The following is a 24,044-nucleotide window of genomic DNA, read 5'->3' on the forward strand; positions in this document are numbered from 1 at the left end:
GCTGGCAAAGCATGCACGTCTTCTCAGTTTCAAAACCTCCGGTATACGGCCAAAATTAAACTTTCTTAAGCCGCTTAAAAACAATCTTGTGTCAATGTCTGGAAGTATTTGATTGAAATAGTTTCAAGAAAGCTCTAAAAATAAAAAATGAAGGTAATTAAGTAAATTATAGACATGGTTACTGCAACAAAGGTTGCAAGTGCAAGACCAGTGGACACCGACCTCTGTGATCCAAAAATGTGTCAGGGGTTGTTCTTTATCAAATACTCTGCCTGAAATGATAGAGAACAAAAATAAATCTAAATTTCAAGGCAAAAAATACAAGCAAAGTCATGTTTTCAGTCTCACTTCATTACCAGGAAATCTATTGGATCCTCCGGCCATGCTGAGCCACATGCAATCAAGCCCTGAGACAGAGTCTTTATGACGTGCTCCATCAAGTAGGTCTTCATTGGCACCGACAGACCCTCCAACTGCTGCACTTCCCATTGCCTCTTCTCCTCTAAGGTCTTGGTCTTTCACACACAAACAATATATTGTTTCAATCCCAGACACCTACCGAAGCAAAAACCAAGACCATTCTATCTACTGCAGCTTGCCAGGCTCGAGGTCACTTGCAAGCCCCCAAAGAAGAATCTACTCAACCTGGGATTTGCTCTGAAAATAACGAGCCAAAATAATAAACAGCTGTCCGATGGAATGTTTGTAAAAACCCAGGCTGGAAACCTCTGCTCTAATCTGGAAGAGCAATGCTTAGAAATGTGCCCACTAGAAGAAAACACACACCCAAGTAACCAGAACCAGAAGCGCACAAACAAAAATCCACACTAACAACCACACACTCCATATTTACCTCTTCTCCCGGACGAGCCACCGAATGTTTCAAGCGAAAGGGACGATTGTTATAAAACAGGCATTAAAAAGCAGGACCAGGAGATTGGCGAAAAAGGTACAAACATTTATCATGAAAAGGAAAAATGAATTAAAAATAAAAGAAGACAAATGAATTTAAACACAGGAAAACTAATAAGATTCCTAAAAGAAGAGTGTCCGACCGCTCACAAGATGACTGGTACCAAATGCCAAACTGTGTGTGGAGGTGAGCCCAATTTGATCAAGTCAGAACTTCTCTGCCTCGCACACCCACTCGGGCACATTCCCTGCGAGAGAGGTGACATTACATGTCCCAAGAGTTACTTTCTGTGTCCGGGGATTGGACCGCCAAGGTGCCTTTGGCTGTCGCCCAGCTCACAATAGGTGCAGGCCTGGCCACCAGACACTCGCCTTCGAGCTCCACCTCCAGGCCTGGCTCCAGGGGGTAGCTGTGGTGACCCGCATCAGGGCAAGGGAAAACAAGGTCCAGTAATTTGGCTCATCATCAGGTGTCTCTGAGCTGTTTTTTTGTCTGGTCCCTCACCTAGGACCTGTTTGCCATGGGTGACCCTGCCAGCGGCATACAACCCCAGACAACTTAGCTCCGAAGGATCATTGGGTTACGCAAGCTCCTTCACCATATGCTTCACCAAGGTGGCGACTCACTGGAAGGATAAGGACTTAAACCTAAATCAAATGCAATGGTAAAAAAAAACAAATTAAACTAATTTGATTTGCATAGAGCTTCCCAGGCCCACAATATTTTGGTGACATCCCCGATTTATTTTTTCTCCAGATGAAGGATATTGGTTTTATTTCAAGTGAACGTACTTTTCCATGTTACATTATAAAATGTACTTTTGTTGTGTTTTTTTTCAATCCCTTTCACGCCAAAATCGAATGTACTAATAATACATTCACGGTGATAGACTGCATTCAAACACAAAATATCTCCACCAAACAAAGTGAATTCCAGATTCAAAATGTAAAGGAAAGCCTCATACCCACATCTCCCAATGAGCCAATCTCTGCCTGGCCTCCTCCACATCCCTCTGCTCCTCCTTTGCCTCCTCAACGGTATCTGCCAGTTTACTCCCCGCTTCCTGTACCATCTCGCTGCTCTGGCCGTAGTTTCTGGGTTCGCCGACTCTTTCGCAGATTGTATGCATCAACAATTGGTTGCCAGGTGAATTGAGACTGGTAATCTCTGTAAAGAGTAACAACGGTCACACTAAACCGAAGAATTTAAAATGGAATAATTTAATATTAATCTGATATCTCAACTTGAAAATCACACTCAAATTGCAATATGCCGTGGCCCAACTGTGTGCTGAAAGAATTCAAAGGATAAGAGCCAACAAAAGCTACATTCAAATCTTGCGAGCCAATTAGAAAACTGCAAACTCCCACTCTAAGTCAGGAGTTCATTGCATTGTTAAAAAAATTACTTCACACAAACATATGATTGGAGGGAAGCAAAAAAGTTAGGATATCCTCATGACCAGTGGCAGTTGCTGGAGGGAAAGCAAATTTCCAGCCTACATCATTAATGTTGGTTTATTTGATTATTTATTGATATGTAAATTCTATTCTTCGATCGTAAAGAGGGGAGAAGCTCCAGGCTGTCGCTGCTTGTTGTGGGAAAGAAACCGAAACAAAATGACAAAAGCGAGTTGCTAAACACAACCCGAGTCTTTTTTGAAAAAGTCAAAGTCGCTGGGGATCGGAAACATCTCCGGATCAGTACAGAACAACGTTTGAAATTTGAGAAAATGTTTTATTCTTCAAAATTGCTGATTTGCTTATTTCACCATCAATCAAAGAGGGTTTATTTAATTAATCCTGCAGAACCCAAGCTTCCGGCCGGGCCAGCCCACTTCCCCACAGACACCCAAAGATGCTGAACGTTCCATGGGCGGGATAAAGGCCACCATTTATCCAATGAGCTTCCAGTTTTGCGCAGTGACACAATCCCCATCCAATGGTTCCCATCAAAGAAGTAGACACGGACTGATTGTGTAAAAGTGGGGGTTACTTGGATAAAAAGTATATTTCACAAGGGGTACAACATTGAAAAAAGTTTGCAAACGGCGATCGCCTCCCCAAAAAGAGAGGTGCACTGAAATTTCAGAAAGACTGTTACCAATTAATAATGGGTTGATGTCCAACTCCTCAAAGTAACTGACAACACTTTCTTCTTCCATGTTTTTCTCTCTGTATTTGGCTAAAATTTGCAGGAAGTGCTCTTGCTCGTATTTGTGTTCCTGCACCAACTTCTCCGAGAAGTTAATCACACGATCTTTCAGAAAGGAATCTGATGAATCAAGGCACAAAACAAACTCTGCAAGAAAGACACGCATGCAACACAGGGAAAAAATGCAAACAATTAGTAAATCACTGCAGAGATTTGCTATGTCCAATATAGATGATACACGTGCAAGGGGGCGCATAATTTGGGTGTGGTTCTCATATGAGGTTGCTGTTGGTTCTCGTTTATTTGCCTCAACCTCGTGGATCTGGATCATGGATAGCATCTGGCCGGCCCACAGTCTTTTAGCGACCCTCGCAACTGTTATGAGGATAAATTACAATGTAACAATGCGCTGCTGTGCAAACGCAAGAGAAACTTGGCTTCAGTGTTTCCAATTTATATCTAATGCACCTCACAATTGCGTTGAAATGTTTATGCATAAGTGAGAGGATATGCAAAATCACCGTTACATTCATGAAATGTGCGTACCGGCCAATTTTTGTCACACCACTGCACGTATGTTGATGAATCAAAACTCATTCTAAATGAAAACCTGTGCGAGCGAAGCTCTTATTAGCATAAGCTACGTCCCTATTTCCTATGACACGCCATCCATTTGACATCTTAACCGATGCTAAGAGCTCCCTGAGAAACCCTCACCAGAAAAAAACTTTCATGTGCAGAAGCTTGGTGACAGAGCTGAATGGAGCATAATTTTCAGCGCTTCTGCGTACCAGCACACCACTTATGTGCACCTTTGTATTTTGGAAGTTTACACAGAAATTTCCAATATAGAAAATCATATCAAAATCAAATCTATGTCTTTATGGAAATAGTATGGTTGTGTGTGTATTTTCCCACTTGAATGGCTACTTGGTGGTCGAACCTGGCATTATCTTCTTGTTGTAAGAGGAAGTCACAGATGCTCGTTCGTCTGATTCATGCTCATCAACTAAAAGAAAGACACAGTTAGATCCATATTTTCTAACTTGTGTAAATGTGTCTTTGTGCACACGCATGCACTTTATGGACATCTTACTCTATAATATGTGATAATTATGTTTGATTTTGTTACCATGGAAAAGCTCTTTCGCTTGGTCATATGTCTTTGGAAATCCATCTAGTACAAAGCCCTGGTTTTTGCAGGGGTTGGACATAAGTTTATCCGTAATCACCTTCACCAACACCTGGTCATCCAAAGAACCTAAAGAACAAAGACAACAGACAAAATAATCATCCCACTTATGACCACGGGGGAGCATTTGAGAAAATGACTTAAAAGTTCAAATCTAGATAAATAAAAAAACTGATTGAAGTCACAGTGTACCAAGCCTGAGTCCTGGGAAGCAGTTGGGGAATTTGAAAGCCGTACTTTAAGGCACCACATATCCAGCTCCCCCTCTCTTTAGCCAATCATAACCATTGCTTGGCCTATCTGTAAATCTGGTGTTAACAGAGCTGGCAGTCCGTCCCGGGAGCGGAACGGTCCAGCCCTCCAGCCCGTCTGGACGCTCATTTTTTGGGGGCGTGACAAATTTTTAAAAAAGGGCTTGACTAATTAAGGCCGGAAGTGGATTTTAGTCTGGCCCACGAATCGGCCCTTGTGCATGTGATGTGGTCATGAGGCAGCCAAATGTTCATCTCAACCCACTTGGCTGAATGGGCAAACAATAAAAATTGCCTCAGAACGCATCAAAAGCGCCACTACCAACTGTCCGTACTCACTTCCATTGGGCACGTTCATGGTGAAGAAGAAAGAGGAAGAATGAGACAAAGAAGAAGGCGACGAAAACCATAATCAGTCCATAATAAGCTAAGCGGATTTGAATAGTAAATTAGCCAGCTAATGTTTAAATAGACCTCTGCCGTTAAAATCTCTTCCACGGCGGCACCACTGCAATAGTGATGAACACAACAGTTCTTTTAAGTGCACTGAATCATTAGGAGCGGTTCATTTAAAATCCTTTCAAAAAATCGGTTTTCTGTCTGTATTCTGGCACGGTATACAGCGTCGCTGACACACACATCTCCTGCACTTTTGTGCTCATCATTCTAGTACTGTTGTCATTTGTGTTTAAATTATTATTATTATTATTATCATTAATAGCATTATTATTATTCATAAAGACTCACATATGTGGGTAACTAAACATGAACAAACACTCACCAAACTATATATACCCCATATGAATACGTATATGCCCCACATCCAAGTCGTACCTCCGTTCTGTTCCATATTGTCCTTGAAAATATTCAATAGTTCCTGGGCTTCTACTGCTGCTGTTGAGTCCTCATTCTCTGTCTCTGAAGGAGTGTTCCTCACAATAGATTCCTGGACAATGAATAAAAGGGATGATCAGGACAGTACTACTTTAAAATGGGACAATGCCAAATAAATAGTATGGAACTTTTTCCTTGTATTGATGGAAACAAAGACAACAAATTGAGTTCCCAGTGCAGAGACTCTAACCAGGTGTGCAATGGTTTCAATAATTGTCTCCTTCAGCCTGATGTGATGGAGCTTGTAGTGGTCACATATTTGTTGAGACACTCTACTTTTCCCCACTGCAGGAGGACCCAGAACACACATACGGATGGGCTAGAAGGAGTACAAAAGAGAGAGCGTTAAAATAATTGTTTTCATTGGCAAATATGTATGGCAGTGATAATTAAATGCACAATATCTTGAAGTTCAAACTGGGCATCGACTTTAATGTGGTGAAAAATAGGAACCCAAAGTTGAAAATGTTTAGATCACAGTACATCTCAGTAGTCTTTCTTGTGTATTCCATTCCATACAAGATATCAGTCGCATCTTTTGCTATGTGACAAAAAACACCTCTAGGAGAGCAATCAAATGATGTTTAAATGGTTTACACTGGTTGATTTATTTGATATGTTTAATTATAGGTGCAAACATTAACACCTCCTCCTGTGTCAGTAAAATTACACAGGAGTTTATTAAGAGTGTTGATAATTATTATTTTTAAACACATACAGGAAATATGCTTAATTAAGTTTGGACACCAAAAACATTGTCTGGAGTGCTTGCCACTCATCAAGTGTGATATTTACTGTTAAAAAGGTCAGGTTGTTTTGTAGTATGCCGTTGTAGCACCCTCTGGTGGCTCGCCTGTTCATATAATTGAATTTTAGTTGGGCATGTTTTTAGCCACCTATTTTGGGACCCACGATAAGTAACAGACAAAGGTCATCATAACAGTCATTCTCTCCGAAGTCATCCAACCACAAGGTGTGCGTGCATTAGCATGTAAGTGACTCAACATAAAATATCCTTTTTTTGTGGGAACGCGATTTGTTTGTGGACATTTCAGTTAATGTTGCTTGTGCTGTTTTGGTACATTCCCCATCACATGGTAACGCACAATGCCAAAAACCGAATAGTGTTTAACTGTTCATTCAAGTATAAAGGACTATCACTGAATGAACACCTGCTGCCCGGCCCCACACTCACCTCAAGTCTTTTGGGGGTCTTGTTGCGGTTCAGAGAGAATATGGTGGCCATTAGTAGCAACATGAAGGGAATGTTCCACCAGATACATCTCCTTCCCGAAGATCAGTCGTACCTGAGATTTCTCTGGTGGAACACAGTGACTGAACCCCCTAAAGTGTACCAGTGGTGAGTTTTGCCGTTTGGAACCGTCTCAAGCCCTTGCTGTGCTACGTTTGCTTTGCAAATGCATGTGACAAATAACAGTCAACCTAATGAAGATGTGCGCGCGGCAATTGAGCGTTTTTTTTATGTAGACAATTGGCTGCAAAGTTTACCATCAGTCGAGAAAGCTAAGTCACTAGCCAACAAACTATGGGGTTTGCTAGCAGAAGGTGGATTCGAACTCAGGCAGTGGGCAACCAGTCACCCAGAAACGCTTGAACACCTTCCCGTTGAGTGCGCATCGGAAAGTACAAAACTTTGGCTCACTCAAAACAATCATGACCCACAAGAATTAGCCCTAGGGCTTATGTGGCATTGCCGTTCTGATACACTGAGCTACAAACCGGCCCCTTCAGTCAGAGAGCAGCCCACCATGAGAGTCATATACAAAGTTCTCGCCAGCCAGTTCGACCCATTGGGATACATCAGTCCCTATCTAACTAGGGCCAAAGTACTGGTGCAGCAACTTTGGAGAAAAAAATGGGATTATCCTGACTTGCCTGAGGAACTGCTCAAAGCATGGACATCCTGGGAGGATGAACTTTCCCAACTCACCGAAATTTCTCTTCCAAGGTGTTACACTTACCCAAACTCATACCCCTCCCCCTGCCACAGGTCCATTCACACCTTCAGTGATGCGTCAGAGCAAGCTTATGCTTTGGTGAGTTACCTCTGTACCAGTTATGAAGAACGCGGCGTACAAGTGTCTTTCTTGGCAGCTAGATCACGCGTGGCACCGAAAAGACAGCTTTCAATGCCCAGGTTAGAGCTTTGCGCCGCCCTAAGCGGGACTCAACTTGCAGCAGTTTTAAAGAAGGAGCTCACACTGGAAATACATGACGACGTCTACTGGACTGACTCCACAACAGTTCTAACTTGGCTGCAGTCAGAGTCCTGTAAGTACAAAGTGTTTGTCGGGACCAGGATTGCCGAAATCCAAGAGCTCACAACTCCACAATCTTGGCGTTACGTGGACTCACAAAATAATCCCGCAGACGACATCACGCGTGGGAAGACCCTGGCCTACCTCAAAGAGAACAATCGCTGGAGCTGGGGTCCAGACTTTCTAACGCAACACTCATCAAAGTGGCCAGTCAAACCATGCGCTACACGTAATGACATTCCAGAAGAGATGAAAAAACAGGTATTTTGTGGCCAGATCTCAGACGGCACAGCTGACCGATTCACATCAGTTCAATAACTTCCAAGATTTGCTGGAAGCCGTTGCCCATAGTTTGCGTGGGTCAACAAGCAAAGATTACAGCCCTTCAGCGGAAGATTTCAGGCAGGCTGAGTTAACCATCCTTAGAAGTGCACAAAGTGATAGTTTCCCCATAGAGGTAGATAAATTAACGGCAGGTAAAAATGTACAGCCAGATAGTCGTTTACTGAGGCTGTCACCTGAGTGGGATCAAGAAAAGGGGTTGATTCGGGTTGGTGGTCGTCTCCGCCACAGCGATTTATCTCCAGACTCTCTACATTCAATTGTACTTGATCCGACGCACCATGTAAAAAATCTCATTATCAAGGCCTATGACCAGCAGTTGCTCCATCCAGGAGCTGAGCGAGTGTTTGCTGAGATACGTAGACGGTATTGGATTCTGAGAGGACGACAAGGCAGTGCAAAAGTTCTAACACAAATGCCTAGAATGTCAAAAATGGAGAGCTAAACCAGAGGTACCAAAGATGGCCGACCTACCCCCAGCCCGCCTCAAACTCTATCATCCAGCATTCTACTCTACGGGTATGGATTGCTTCGGCCCGCTTGAGGTCAAGGTAGGCAGAAGAACTGAAAAAACGCTGGGGAATTTTGTATAAATGTCTAACAACAAGAGCAGTGTATATTTACCTCCTCAGCAGTCTCAACAGTGATTCATTCCTCATGTCCCTACGCAGACTAATCGCCCGGAGAGGCAAACCTAAGGAAGTTTACTCTGACCAAGGAACAAATTTCAAAGGAGGTGCTGTAGAGCTTGAGCAGGCCTTTGTAAAAATAGCCCCTTTCCTGAAAACTCAACTGGCTTCGCAACAGATCGATTTTCATTTCAACCCTCCAAAGGCCCCACATTTCGGAGGAGTATGGGAGAGGGAGATAAGATCCGTCAAAGCCGCCCTCCGTACCACCTTGGGATTGCAAGTTGTCCCCAAAGAGGTATTGAGAACGGTGCTAGTGGAGATTGAGGGAATCCTCAATTCCAAACCGTTGGGTTATGTGTCATCTGACATCGCAGATCCCGATCCCATTACACCAAATACACTCTTGATGGGGCGGCATGATTCATCTCTACCACAGGTGGTGTACCCTGAATCCGATCTTCTGAGCAGGAAGTGTTGGAGACATAGTCAAATTCTCAGTGACCAGTTTTGGAAATGCTTCACACAAAATTACCTGCCCGCCTTACAAACTCGTAACAAATGGACAGAGGACAAGGATGACCTCAAAGTCGGAACTGTGGTAATGCTGGCAGACCCACAATCTCCGAGAGCCCTTTGGCTTGTCGGAATAGTCAAGACGACTATACAGGGAAGAGACAATAGGGTCCGATCTGCAGAGGTTCGCGTGAATGACAAAATTTTCGTAAGACCGGTGTCTCGCCTCATAAAGTTGCCCGCCTTTCCACCAGAAGAAGACTCTTAACTGGCCTCAATGGATACAAATCTGTTTCTCAGATTTGGGGGCGGCTGTTAAAAAGGTCAGGTTGTTTTGTAGTATGCCGTTGTAGCACCCTCTGGTGGCTCGCCTGTTCATATAATTGAATTTTAGTTGGGCATGTTTTAGCCACCTATTTTAGGACCCACGATAAGTAACAGACAAAGGTCATCATAACAGTCATTCTCTCCGAAGTCATCCAACCACAAGGTGTGCGTGAATTAGCATGTAAGTGACTCAACATAAAATATCCTTTTTTTGTGGGAATGCGATTTGTTCGTGGACATTTCAGTTAATGTTGCTTATGCTGTTTTGTTGATTTGTTATGGTTATGACTACGGCAAATTAATGTTGTGTCGATGAGGCTTTCCATTGTATCCGCTCATGTTTTCTTTTTATTTGTTCTACAGAAACCACACACACATCCATATCTAACCAAATTAAAGATTACATGGACCAAACTGGTTTGATTATTCCTCATCTGGACAATATTGTGTTCTAACTGGACATACTGCAGCGGTTATCAACTCCTGAAAATCAGTCCTACAAGCAAATATTTTACATTTACCAAGAATTAGATTTTTTTTTTTTTTTTAATGGGAGGTGGGCCGGGAATTCACAGAGGGTGGTGGCATCCACACCCTCCAACCGTCATGAAAATGTGTCGGCAATAACAGATTTTTGCAAGACAGGGAATAGCAAGTATAAATGGTAATATTATTCAAAATTATCTGTGTAATTTAAGGAAAGCATATCCATTCAGAGAACTGGGGCACAGTTTTAAATTGTGAAAAAAGGCATGTCTCCTTTAAATGATTGCTTGTGTTGTTATTTAAGGTTTTATGTCGAAAACGGTGGACTCAAACAAAATAGTTGCACCTCGAGGTACCCTTGTATGTGGATGCAACAGTTGTTTGATATTATATACACTCAGCAATTTATCCAATTGTTGTGCTCTCTCTATTTAGTACATACCAGCAGTCCCCTGCTCTGGCGATACTCTTCCACCACTAGATCTATGTTCTCCACCAGACCGAACTCACACAACCAGTGGAGAGAGAACAGTTCTTTGAGATGGACACCCTCCATGCAAAGGTTGACGTGCAATAAATCAATGTCCATTATCTTTGAAGAATGTGACAGACAATAGAAGCAGTTTAAATGTTTTAGAAAACAGCAGCGATCCAGCCATGCATCCATTTTCCAGAGCAGAGGTGTGAAACGTATTTTTATGGTAGGCCACATTGTAGTTCGGGTTTCCCTGAGAAGGCTGTTATGACTGTGCAAGTTATTCTTTATTAGAGACAATTTGAAATTTCAGATAGATTGTCATCCATGATGTGCTTTTGTGGGCCGCATAAAATGATGTGGCATGCCCAATCGGGCCCCTGGGCCTTGAGTTTGACACCTGTGTTCTACATGGTACCATTTTCCAGTTCATGGCCATGTGGCGCTGGAGCCTATCCCAGCTGACTGCAAGTGCAAGGTGGAATAGGCTAAACCTTGGATGGGTAAGCTACACTAAAGTCAACCAAATGTACCACTATACAATCAGTGACCCAACATAAGAATTGCATATCTTTAAATGTATAATCTATTTTATAAATTGGAAGCTTTCTACTGGGCAAAAGAAGTTTGAAGTTTTCAAAATACTTGCAACCTACACTGAAGTCCTCTTTTAGGAAGGCCTCTTCAAATGGCTTCCTCGAGATCTTCCCCATTCCAAGTGCACTGGCAATGGACTGATGGGAGAACAAAATGAAATGTTAGTCATTGTCATTTAAACGGGGATCAATTTCAATTCCAGAATTGGGTGAGAGTTACGAATAGGCTTTTTTAAACATGTGCTTTGAGTTTTTGAAATGAAAGAATTAATCATTGTTTTAGAGGTGGGGCGAGAGAGCATTCCAGAGGCGAAGAGCTGATCGGCTGAATACTCGGCTCCCCGTTGTGGTTAGTTGCGCAGATGGAACGGGGTTGAGTAATGGTGAGGATGATCTGAGAGCGCAGGAATGAATGGGACGATGGAGGAGGTCAGACCAATATGGGGGGAGAGAGGTTATGTGCCAGGAGGAGGAGTTTGAAAAGGAAACGTGATAGTATGGGTCGGCAGTGAAGATGGAGAACATAAGTGATGTGGTGCACACGAAGATGGTTCTGGTGATGATGTGGGCAGTTGAATTCGGGACGACTTGCAATTTGTGAGGAAGCACGGATGGTTGTTTGTTTTTGTGTGCCCTGTGATTGGCTGGCAACCAGTACAGAGTGTAACCAGCATACTGCCCGAAGACAGCTGGGATGGGCTCCAACGCATTGTAACGTTCGATGCAGGACTATCGTCTAATTACTGATCTGGAAATAGTGGCGCATTACTGGGCTCACTGTGTCTGACAAATTCAACTTTTAGTCTTTACATGGCTATGGTTTGATTGTCTGTTATTTGTATTATTCTAAATGTAGAAATATATGATGGAATATTAACCAATTTAAAGTGGTGAAAATAGCTTGAGAACAAATACATTGACGCTCTTGAATGCAAGTCATGATAGAGAAGTGTTGCAAAACTCATTTCCTACTTCTGTGGAAGGTATAAGGCATAATTGTTACCGGCAATTGACGTGTGGATGTTTTTTTATTAGAAAATGAGTGAAAATAGTAAGGTTAGATGCATTTAAGTTGTCTTATTTGGTTAAAATCAATTGCTGTCATGCTTAGTTGCAGAAGGACTCTCCTGAGGCACGGAAGTAAGTTTCCATTGCATATTAATATCCGCTTAATACGTGGGGTTCGTTAGCTCAGGTGTTTGGTTTTCTGACAAATGGAAAAGGCTTTTGCACAGAGGGGACTGCATGGCCCCAGTCTTTGAAGAAGATGGCTGTCACTGGCATTGTTTTAATCAGAGACAGAGCGATAGAAGATACTTTTTGGGTCATGTTGTGTTGATGTGATTGTGCAACGGTACAGTAGTTGTCTGGGAACTCAAACGAGATAATGTTTTTCTTTTATTTCTTCCAAAGGTGTCATAATACCATACATACCTTAACAATGTCCTCCATGGTGTTGTTGGAATAGTCCACAGCTACCAAATAATAGGGCTTGGGCTGACCTTCAATTATTCTTTTAATGACACTACAATGGAACGTAATAGAAAATGACAGTAAATAGCACACCAAACCACTTTCAAATTTCTCCTCCATATTATCATGCCATGGCCGTGTACGGTAAAGATGTTTTTTATCATAACAGGTTCCAGAACTGCCTGGCCCTGCACCGGCCCACCTCACTGGGCCTGGCCTCTGTTGCTTCCCCATTACCAACAGGCATAATTGTGGTCCTGTCAACGCCTCTCGTCTTTTTGGTTTTGATTTGGAATTCAGTTCATGTTCTTTTGTACGTCTGTGTCGTTAAGGTATTGTGTCCACCTGTGCATGTTTAGCCGATTCCTTGTCTTACCCCATCAGTTCCCTCAAACAATTTGTATCTTGTCCAGTTGTCTTTGTTGCGTCCAACTGTTTGTTTGCAAGTAAGGATGGTTTCCTTGTGCTTATTAGGTTACTTTGATTCTTGTTGTTTTCTACTTGTTTAATACTTTTGCTTTTGACCTTGTCTTTTGTTCCCCTAGTTTCTGGGCAGGCATCAACTAGGGTGCCCCTTAGGGGGGAGGAGCATGGGGGGGACTGTTGTGATTTACCCAAAAAATCCAAATAATTACAAAAGAAATGTATAATTTCTTTTCACAAACATACAAATGGCAAAACACAAATATTTACAATTATTATCCATCTATAAAAATAGTGAAACTTGTGAAATGGTGCTTACAGTCAGCTTAATTCCATGTCTTCTGAATCCAGCTTCGCTCTCTATATTTACTTTGTATTTTTGAAGATAAAGACTTAATTTTCAAGTGTCGTGTCCTGTTTTTTGCCTGTTGGTCATGTGTTCTCTCCACCCACAGTTTATACTAATTGAGAGGCGGGCGGAATCACAAAGCTGCAGCACTTGCAATCAGTCGGATGCACCTGTCTCTAATCAGCAGTGCATACTATTTAGGGTCAGCCCCAAATGAAGGAAGGTGCCGGAGTATTGATTTGCATGTTGCCCTGTTGCTTGCCAGTCCCACAGTGCTCCTGTCGCGACCGTAGTCTTTTTTCCAGTAGAACTTGAGGTTTGTAGAATTAAGTTCTACTTAAGGTGTTTGTTTCTTTGAAGTACTCTTAGTGACTTGTTTCATTTATTTTTAAATAGTCTTTTGGGGCTACTTGATTTTTTTTTTTTTGTTTGTTTTTTTTTTTGCTTCCTTCCTCTGTGGCTTTGTCAGTGCGCATTACCACTTGTTTTGTTCTTGTGACGATGTTTTGTGTTACTGTTCTTTTGTGTGTGTGTGTGTATGAATTGGTTGGGATAAAGCCTCTGTCACTGCTCTCAAACCCTTTCATCTGTGTGGTGATCCATCCTCTGGCTGTAAGGCCCACCATAACAACAACTAATGTGTCATGTCTGCTTCTGGGTCCAAATGCTGCTCCTCACTTGACACGATAAATATTCAACCACATTTTTTTAGGGATTTTTACAGTATTGGACGATGCCTCTCTGCAAAGGTTCTGAATGTTTTATGTTTCGAAATGACCTTAAATACAATGATTCACTTAAATAAAGAAAAACATTGAATAGAGTATTGTGCTTGTGTCTAACCTGGCAAGGTCACTGACATGAATTGTGGGAACTATGTTGTTGCCCTCTCCAAAGACTGGTATCTCATTTTCTTGTCCCAGCCATGACATCTGTAATGCAATTAAAAATGTCATTCCACCATCACCCAATCATACAAAACATCACAATCATCAGCAGCACTTCAGAATGAATGCATTTGCAACGCATACGGAATGTAGCCAACAATACTTGGGGTTTATTGTTTTTATTCAGAGCCACATTGATCGTTATTTTGTTGTTTTAATTTAATTACATGTCATAAGTTACCAATATATTGGCATGATAAATATTTTTCCAAGTAATCATTTTCGGGAGTGACCGCAGAATCTTATTTGTACATGTACTCCTTAAAAAAAGGTTTTAGGGAAACTTTTTTTCGTGTTCCTTTAGGCAGGAAATGCTATGAAGGCATCCATTGTAACATTTCTTCCCTTTATTTTTGACCCTAAAAATAATCAACACTTACCTTGAAAAAGAGATGGAAGACCTGCTCTCCCATTCCATACTGAAGTCCTGACACCACAACATATGTGGAAAACATTTCTCTGTCCTAAAAATAGTAACAAGCAGCTTTATAAATTTCAAACGAAAACAATTTACACAGCTCAATTGTGAGGAATACAAATAAAAGTGTTGTATGAAATGTTCTATAAAACATCTACACAACCCCGCTCAAAGGCTTTTGTTGTATAAAAATGAGACCAAGATAAAACACTTCAAACTTTTTCCTCCATTTTATACAGCTCAAAACTGAAAAGAAGAAATGTCTTTGAAACGGGAGGCAAAAATTAATAAATGAGTGTGCACAGCGTCTCATTACTGACTGGCTGCGTTCAGAATTAGACAGTCACATTAAAACGCATGTTCAATGGCCGTGAGCATGCACCTGTCACAATTTAGAGGTTTTGTGCTAACACTGTTTGTATGGAATCAATCATAACAGTTTCAGTTCAGTCCCAAAAGAAATCTGGTAACCGGGGCTTCGAAGCTCTAGTAGGTGGAGCTGGGATTGCAAAGTCGCCACAAAATGTATTCCACACGTCAAAATAACATTCTGAAATCTACATCTAAATCATTATAAAGACTATGTCAATAATACTACGCATTATGTTGTAATATGAATCCACAGAAGTACATTAGTAGGAGACACAGGTGCCTCGATCGCACATGGCTCGGCTCCGATTGTCAACATGAATCCTAGGCAAAAATATACATTTTATTGTTAGCGATGACATAAACGTGGTAGAAGGTGCAACATAAGGTTGATGTAGGCTTAATCAATTGAAAATGTACTTGAGTAATTTCTCTAAGACCGTTCACAGAACCGTAAAGTGTGGAGCTTATCGATGTTGATCGATGTCTGTTTTTAAAAATTCAGTCCCGGATGCAATATAAACAACAACAAACCTGTGAAGAATCAACAGTGACCAAAAGCTGCCTTATTTATTCAAATGCCACAGTATATCATATTTATCCTCGTGCTAAAAGAAAGGAAGAAGTTATTGTAGTGCACGCAGACAAGTGTCTTGTCGTAAGACATGTAGACCAGCTTATATTTTGGAAAAAGAATATGTAAGCCAAATTGTTTCCGGTTACATACGGTTGTACTTTATACAAAACAATCACGGCAGCAGGTTAACAAAAGAGAACGATGAATATTGTTCAGATATATGAAGCACTCAAGACTGAGTGTACAACCCCATTGTCAGTTTCCTTTTACTTTTGAAAAGAGCTAGAATTTTTCCAACATAGTTTTGCAGTCTGTTTTTTTAAATGTAAATTTGTTCACAAATGATTTCATAAAAATATTGTATATGTATAAACCGTATGTGTCTTGATTACCAAACAAAGATGAGAAATATGAAAGTCGTTTGAAACGTACCATCTTCCCAATTTTAGCAACCATTTTCTCCAGTTCCAGGTGTCTTTTAAAGTTTGGGTGAGGTTTTCTTCTTCTAAAATCATCATCAGTAAAAGGCAGCTCCAGCTCTTCCTATCAAAGAAAATAAAAAGGAGGTTACTTTGAGATATTGTTATGGCAACACATACAGCAGACGGGGTTGGAAAACACTGGATTTAAATTCAAATTTCCCCATTGTGGGACTAATAAAGAACATCTTTAGCATAATCTCCCAGTGGTTCTCAGCGCTCATGCATGCCTTGCCAGCTAGCATGTTACACGCAGCTGTGCTATGCCGGTAACTGGTGACTCGGTCAGACTCACTTCTTATTAATGTAGCTCCTTCATGGATTAAGACAAATTTAACGAGGATTTTTCAGCCTATTTTGTCCTATAATTAACCAGAAAGGACGTGGTGCCCCCCAGTGGTAATCGAGATTCAGTGCAGCCATTAAATCTCAAATTGACGTTCATTCATTAATTACTTTTTATACCAAACACCACTACAGACCTGTTAATCCTTTTTTTTACTTTACTTTATTTTTTTAGTAAGGATTTCTGGAAAACAAAACAGTGAAACAAAAACTAACTTTAACAACAAAAAGCAAACAGAAGAAAACGAAAAACAAAAAAGAGTGCGGATAGTCACGAAAAGAAAAAATGTGTACAGAAAATAGAGGGGAATCAATGTCAAGTTGTTTACCATATTCATAAAACAGACCCATTTTATTCCGTACTCTTGTGCTGCTATAGACGAAGCGTGAACATCATCATGAATGTGTGCATGAAATGAATGTGTTTGAGAGTTCTCACTAAAAGTGTCAATGAGGAGGGAGTCCGTTTGAGCCAGCCCTTTGTGATCGCTTTTTTACAGGCATATTCGAAAACGATAAACATCATGGTTACATACAGAGTTCGCAATCAACCCGAGAAACAATTTAAATAAAGAAAGTTCAAGGTGGACACCCAGCACTGAAGATATACATTTTATCGCCTTTCCCTTGAAACCAACAATGCCTGGGCACGACCAGAATATGTGAGCCTGGTCTGCCCGGCCGGGACGGTCCGCATTCCCTCCAACACGGGGCATCAATGGAACACAATTTTGATTTTCGCAGAGGTGTAATAAAATATCTGGCCAATCTCTTCCAGTAGATATCACTCCAAACAAATGAATACAGCTTTGAGATTTGCATCCCTCCAACATTGTCGTCCAGTCAACTTCGGGCATAGTAGAGTTGAACATTGTATTTATTCTCCTAGCCTCTACGTCTCTCGTGTACCTCTTCAGGCGAGTAGCCGAGGCTGTGAGTCTTTGCTTGGCAGTCTCAAGTGGACATCTTGCTGTATTTCTTGGCCAGTTCTTTCTTAAGCTTCTAAAGTTTTCTTTCACTTCGGGTCGGCCTTACCTTTACCTCTAGTATAACCTTCCGGTTGTTCGTCTCATAGCCAAGCATCTCTAGGAAAACTCATACTCCTGCATAATCGGCCCATTGTTTTCAGTGATGTTCTCGGTGGGAATACTTATGAGTGTGGTGTTGACATCACTCAGTAGTGATTATGAGGGCACTTCTATCTTTATCTCATGATCACTCTCAGATCAAACAATCTTGTGTTGAGCTGTTCTGCTTCTTGCGATAAGAACCCACTCTTGATGTTTGGAGGTGATGGTGAAACCACCACCCAAGTAACCTTGTGTCCTGGATCGTAGAATCTTGGTACCGCAGCACATTGGACCTCATCCAAATCTAGCTCTGATGGCAACTTCCTATTGTTTATGTTTGAATGCCATTAATTGGGTCTTGCTAAATGTGGAGGAGGAGTTCAGAAGAATCCATGTCTCCGACATTCTTTGTATGTATCCTCTCTCACTGGTGTTACTACTGTAGTAGCACTCCATCAGTGTTTTGTTTTCAGCCCTGCTCCATGAATGCCTCGCTCTTGTTCCAGTTGCCCATTTCTCACCATTCTGCCCGGGTTCCCTAACAGCTGGCGAAGACCTTGTTGACCCATGTGATGTCCCAGCCGGGACATGACTCTAGCATTATTTGTGTCACTCAACTGCGGAATAGGCGCATAGTATGAAGGGTCTTGTCAAAGGATCCAACTGGATATTACCATGCAAGCTTGTGCTGTCGGAGCATGGTCGGAGGGCGGCACACAGGGCTTCCGCCACCATAGGAAAGTCATGTCATGGCGCTCCTGAGGGCCTGGGAAGGGGCCCAGCCTCATTAGCCTCTGGCCATAGAGGTTGGGGAGCACAAGAGACACACTGGTACTGGGGAAGGTAAACTAGAAGAAACGGGACGAATGACGCTAGATGAACAACCACAGCATAAAATGATCATAGCAACTAAATAGCAACTGATACACCAGGGACAACATACTGTACTGCAACTGAAACTTTGCTTTTGTGAAGATGTGTGTCCCCTGAAAGATGTTCAAGAACAAGTCGGAGGTCATGCCATATTCACCAACTCCGCCAGGCTGAGGAAGATAACTATCGCCTTGCAGCCACAGAATTGGCTGACCAAGTAAAGTACCCTCGACAAGAGAAGCCATTATGGCAAGCACTGTATCAGAACGAGGTTTATCTACAAGAGGGCAGAGACCGTTAATAGGGTGCTACCGATGATCTTCACCGCAGTCGTAACTGTCCGTTGCTTTGCTTTTTTCTTCTTGGAGGCCGCACCAAATCTATGACGGATAAACAGAGGACTGATTCAATGACTGCAGTGTAGAACTCCCTTGGTAGCTCCATTGGTAGGCCGTCCTCCCTTAGGACGTACTGGGCCTTTTTCAGGATGGGATCTCTACTGGGACTGTAATTTCTAGAAACCTGAAGGTCTCAATGATTGACACGGGGCAGTTGGACTTTTTACTTGTTGGCGGTTGTTACAGCTGCAGCTGTTGTGAAAGCGATATTTCAATAAAGATGTGTTGTATTGTACAGTCTTGAACATGTTGAGCTCAAAGTAGTGTTGGCCGCACCAAAGCACCAGTCACTCCACACTTCTTGAATCTATGCAGACACCCCCTTTGATGAGCCCGCTGACTGCAAACATTAGGTGTTTGACATCTGAGTATGTTGAGATGCATTTCGTCTGTATTACAGGGACAGCAGACATCAAAACTCCTTGCAAAATACTTACAGAACTGATTGGCTCACTGCATGCCCAGGTCATCACTGTAGAGATGAGGATGAACCTCTTTGGTTGCTGAAAATCATCTTTTTTATCATATAGGGCTGCAAATACACAAAAGAGAAAACACCTCTTGTAAAATTCTGCTTAGCCTTGCCGAGAGCTGTGCAATCAATTGCACCAATTACATTTCATTGGACCCATAGCATAATCGTCTAAGTCGCTTTTTGGCCAAATTGTGATATCTACATAACTTGACACTCCTTCCACTGCCAAATCTCTTCAATTTAGGCAGTTTTGATACAATTCAGAAAGCTTGAGAAAAAGGGCTCAGCTGTCCTCAAGTCAAGCATTAGCGCTTATCCATCTATCTGAACCACTTTTCCTCATGAGGGGCAGGGGAGTGTTGGAGCCTATTCCAGCTCACTTTGGCCAGCAGGCAGGGTATACCTTGAACTGGTGCCAACGTTCATGTTACTTTAAAGTTCCCACACACTAAATATAATTTCAGTCAATTAAATGATTCTTATGTTGGACTGTGCTCATACAGTGGAAAACCTGATAAAGGGCCAAAACTCTGACCGGTGCAATACTTTTTACCAATTACATTTTTAAAACTGTAATTTGCTTCAAATAATTTTGTGTATATATATATATATAATTTGCCTACCTGTAACTGCCCAGCTAGCTTCGTCTACCTGTTCAGGATACGCAGTAATGTTGTAGATGATGATGTCACATTCCATCATTTTTTGTAGAACGGTGTCCCTACTCGGTTGCTTGCCCAAAAATATAGCAATAGGTAGTTAATTGTTTTAGTCACTTATTCAGTTTGCTGGTTTATTATTTTATGTTTAACTTTTGTTGGTACTTACAATGTATGCTTCCAACACATAGGGTCTGCTCTCCTCTGAAACATCTGAACTCGTTCCAACGACATTGTAACTTTGTGACCCAGAGTCGCTTGACTTTAATGTCCGACCCTCTTTGTCGAGCGAGCAATCAGCTTCAAGCGCATGTTTGGAAAGACACTGTCAACAAGAAATACCTTTTTACCATACACATTTCCCGTTTTAATTATCATGTGTAAAGATTTTACCTTTGCAATACTTTTTGATGTGAATGAGTCGATGTCGTTGATAAAAACTCTTTTTTGCGCCTGTGGGAGTGTGTCCATTTTCCTATCTGCCAGAATGTGTTGTTATGATTCCGTTGCCATGGGTGAAATTAAAGAGCGAAGCATTTCAGTGACGTGTCTGACTGAAACGGGGGTCATGCAACTGGGCATTACGGTAATTCGCTGCCACCGAGCTGCGTTGGCCATCTTCCAAAATAAAAGCGAAACAAATAACCAATCGACACAGTGCTTTGGCTTTAAATTGTTTTAAAATCGTGTTTGTTGCCTCGGTAAGAGATAACGTAGCGTTTTGTGCCATGGAGCAGCCTTAATTACATAAAATGTATTCGGGCAGAGACGCCGCAATGGGGGTGGCATACGAGGCAATTGCCTTAGGCCCGTGAAAAGGAGAGGATAGGGGAAGAGAGCTATGATGTTTCCAGCGCGATCAAATTTAAATGGCAAGATACCGATGGGTGGTCTCCCGTTAGATAACATGTATTCGTATTCTAATTGACCAGTTGATTTTTTTTTGTTGAAACAATCGATAGCTGCGTCGAGACAAGCAAAAGTTAAAAATAAAACGTCATTCGCGTCCTGCGTTGGACTCGAGGTGAATTCAATGACCATTCACAAAGTAGGACACCTGACACTCCTATACTCATTCAACGCATCAAATAACTAAGTCTCTAAATGACGAGGGTCTTCTATAAATGATAAATGATACTGGAGTACGACTGTTTCATCCAAAGAAATAAATACTAAGCACATTTGTGTTTGATTTGCATTTTACTGAAAAAGTAAAAATATATCAAAAAGATTTTGCAAAGAAATGTTCAAATTAACACAATTGACACCCTTGCTGTTTCCCCTCTCGTCTAGCAACAGGCTAAGCCAGGAAGCTGGTGGTGTGACTCTTTCACAGGACCGTGACGGAAAATCCCAAGAGTACTCTGCACTGCTTGATCGGGTCTCTTGTGCGTTGGCTATATATATAGTGATTTTCATCAGATTCTTTAAAATAAAAGAAATGAAAGGGGGCAGAAAGAAGTTTAAAAAAAAAACTTTATCTCCTGCTCATATGAATATATGTCAAATGAATGACAATTACATTGAAGACTCTCAAATTTTACAATATATAACAAAAATTGATACAATTTAAATGTTATAATCAAAAAATGTACTGCTAACTAACAGAATAAAATCTATTTTTTCATCAATTGTGCTTTTACGTCTGAAATTTGAAACAGACACCTTGAGTTTGTTTTTGTATACTGGTATGGGAAACTATTCGGTTCCTCTATATTTGTACACACACTTTATTTTAATTTGTTTGGCAATCTATTTGGTAAAAGTTTGTGATGAGCTTTATACATAATTTTAAGGGGGTTATATTCCACCAATTCAATGAATTTTAAAGATTTAAACTGTTTTAAATAATGGATTAGTATGGTCCCTATATTCACTTCTAGAAACAACAAGAACAGCACATTTCTGTAAACAAAAGAGCGGTTCAGTGTAGGTTCCAAGCGTACCCCCACACCTCAATGCAATAGGGCAGATATGGAACAATCAAGGAATTATACATCAAAAGCAAAGTATTCTTATTAAGAGACTCTTTAACCTTATATATTAGAACAGTTATTTGGGATACCTTTGATTTAACATGTTCTATGAGTTTTCCATGTTGAATGTTCGTCAATCATAACACTTATAAATGAAATGTCATTCTTCTTCGTCACCTGTGTTTGTTTACTCAAGCCCTAGTGTTAACCAATCAGCTCCCTACAGCCCCTTGTCTTGTCCAGGTGTTCCTCGTTGTCTTGTTAATTTCTTTGTCTTGTTCATTTCTTTGTATTTAGTTCCCTGTTTGCTTTCAGTTCTGATCCGTTTATTGTCCCTGTCAGTTGCCTGTCGCCTGCCGTTTGTCTATTCCACGTCCAAGTTCATTTTATAGAGTTCGTTACTCTGTTCCTCGTTGTTTTGAACCTTAGCATTTTTTTAATTTCCCAGTTCTTTGTTTGCATTTTAGTTCTCTTTTGGAAAGTAAACACTTTTTGTTAAAACCGCTCCGTGCTGGCTTCCCTGCATTTGGGTCCGCCGCCTCAATCCTTCACCAGGCCGAAACCGAGACCTGACAGTCAAGTTCTTGAGGGAGGGTTTGTGGGGTTGACTTGATTTAATTCAAAGTAAAAAGGTAAAAAATGTACTTGGATAACTTAAATTACTAAAGTAAAAAAAAAAACAACACCACTAGCTGTATGTAACTGAACTGTTCATTAAAAAAAAATGCTATTTTCGCTACCATTTGTAAGAAATTGGAAATGATATAGGAAATTAAAATATCTCGGCAATATACATTTCAATAGTAGGAAATCGTTCAATCTAACTCAAAACATTTAACACAAATTGGCTCCTTTGAAATAGTCCTGTTTAAACAGTCAAAATATCAGAAAGAAAATACTTAGGACTCGTCAGACCCACTTTAGCAGTTTTAGCTTCCTTTCATTATCCATTTGAGTTTCAATGAGCTTTGAGCTGCTAACACAAGCTGTGGATTTTGGCAAGAGTGGGGCATGTTAGTGTCTTATTTTGTGTAATAACCTTCACATGCCACACAGCTTGGGGGCAGTGTTACTTGGAGTAAGGTGGAGACGGCACGGGGTGGTGAAAGAGTGAGTGTCTTTGCTGTGGGGGAGAAGGTGGCGTTTGCAAATAAAGTGTGTTTACGAGTTGTCAACATTTGGAGTTTTCATTCAAGCTAACAGTTAGTAGTTACATGTTTCCACGTACCCCCCTGCAATGTGCTCACATAGCCCTAGGTGTACACGTACCCCGGGTTGGGGGACTGCTCTAATTGACTTTACAATTACCGTACATGTTGTCCTTACTTTGAATTGGAATTCAGGATTCATGCTGGTGAAATATACATGAATTATTCTTTGTCCATTCTCTTTTTTGATAGCTACCACAGTTCTGCTGTAGACAAGATAATGCTGTGCTCAAATGCAACAATCATGTAACTGGAGGACTAAAATGATCATTTGCTGATATTAACTAATAATATATGAATCACTTTAACACGATACAATTAAAAGAAAAGATCATGGACTAATGTACCAAAGATCATAAAGCTCCATGTTATCAATAATACCTGGATTGCTGACAAATGTTTGCTTCTTTTTTTTTTCACCCTTTGTTTTGGCACGCATTTTTGTTTAATACAAAAATTGAGAGTGCTGGGCAAGGTCATGCACCTGTAGGCAAAAAACAATGGGACAATTTAAAAATTAAATATAAAGTATGGAAATCCACATTTCTTTTCTTGTATGTAAAGATGAATATCGAATTGTTGTTTACATCACGCCACCTGTCCTAATTGCCTCCGTCCCTGAGGACCGGCCAGGGTCAAGTCAGGCCAGGGTCGTGCAGAAGGTGGAGGAAGAACAGCAGCAAGACCAGCAGGAGGAAAGAGAGAGAAATAGAAGGGGCATCATGAGGGAGCTAGAGAAAGCGACAGGATGAATCAGACTACAAATTAGACGTTGCAATACGGAGAGAAGAAATGGAAAGACCAAGGTTGGAAGGAGAGAAGGGCAACAGAGAGAAGACACATTCGAACATATTTTTGGTTTGATACAGAAAATGATCGATCGAAATATAAAAAATAATGTTTGATGTTTAAGACTGAAATATATACAATTTAAAAGCAAACAAATACCGC

At 41.1% G+C, this 24,044-nt stretch overlaps 1 protein-coding gene and 1 long non-coding RNA gene across 3 annotated transcripts; one reads left to right on the plus strand and one right to left on the minus strand.

The window, feature by feature from the left end:
* Positions 1 to 117: 117 nt before the first annotated feature.
* Positions 118 to 20,450, minus strand: ak7b (adenylate kinase 7b). Its single transcript, XM_088303917.1, has 18 exons — positions 20,303 to 20,450; positions 20,079 to 20,234; positions 19,874 to 19,982; positions 19,213 to 19,307; positions 16,043 to 16,153; positions 14,627 to 14,710; positions 14,143 to 14,231; positions 12,489 to 12,579; positions 11,115 to 11,192; positions 10,426 to 10,575; positions 5,595 to 5,723; positions 5,345 to 5,456; positions 4,200 to 4,328; positions 4,011 to 4,076; positions 3,017 to 3,214; positions 1,878 to 2,080; positions 357 to 515; positions 118 to 272 (listed from the first exon to the last, which is right to left on the minus strand). Exons 1-18 carry the CDS (start codon positions 20,378 to 20,380, stop codon positions 243 to 245), a joined length of 2,067 nt encoding a protein of 688 aa, XP_088160043.1. The 5' UTR covers positions 20,381 to 20,450; the 3' UTR covers positions 118 to 242.
* LOC148343537 (uncharacterized) lies at positions 6,296 to 14,122 on the plus strand. Of its 2 annotated transcripts, none has more exons than XR_015844990.1 (4): positions 6,296 to 6,395; positions 10,419 to 10,545; positions 10,887 to 10,961; positions 12,697 to 14,122. It is a non-coding gene; the product is annotated as an uncharacterized LOC148343537 (long non-coding RNA). The 2 variants fall into 2 exon arrangements; XR_015844991.1 differs by lacking the exon at positions 6,296 to 6,395 and adding an exon at positions 9,629 to 9,678.
* Positions 20,451 to 24,044: the final 3,594 nt, after the last annotated feature.

This window comes from Idiotropiscis lumnitzeri, chromosome 1, assembly GCF_059441095.1.
Source record: "Idiotropiscis lumnitzeri isolate Australia: NSW breed Sydney's pygmy pipehorse chromosome 1, RoL_Ilum_1.0, whole genome shotgun sequence".
Lineage (NCBI taxonomy): Eukaryota > Metazoa > Chordata > Actinopteri > Syngnathiformes > Syngnathidae > Idiotropiscis > Idiotropiscis lumnitzeri.

Coding starts and splice junctions, on each gene's coding strand:
- ak7b (XM_088303917.1), bottom strand. CDS start 20,380: ATGGACACACTCCCACAGGCGCAAAAAAGAGTTTTTATCAACGACATC. Junction 19,983..20,078: donor ATGTGTTGGAAGCATACATT/GTAAGTACCAAC, acceptor TTTTTGGGCAAG/CAACCGAGTAGGGACACCGT. Junction 4,077..4,199: donor AGCGAAAGAGCTTTTCCATG/GTAACAAAATCA, acceptor TCTTTCTTTTAG/TTGATGAGCATGAATCAGAC.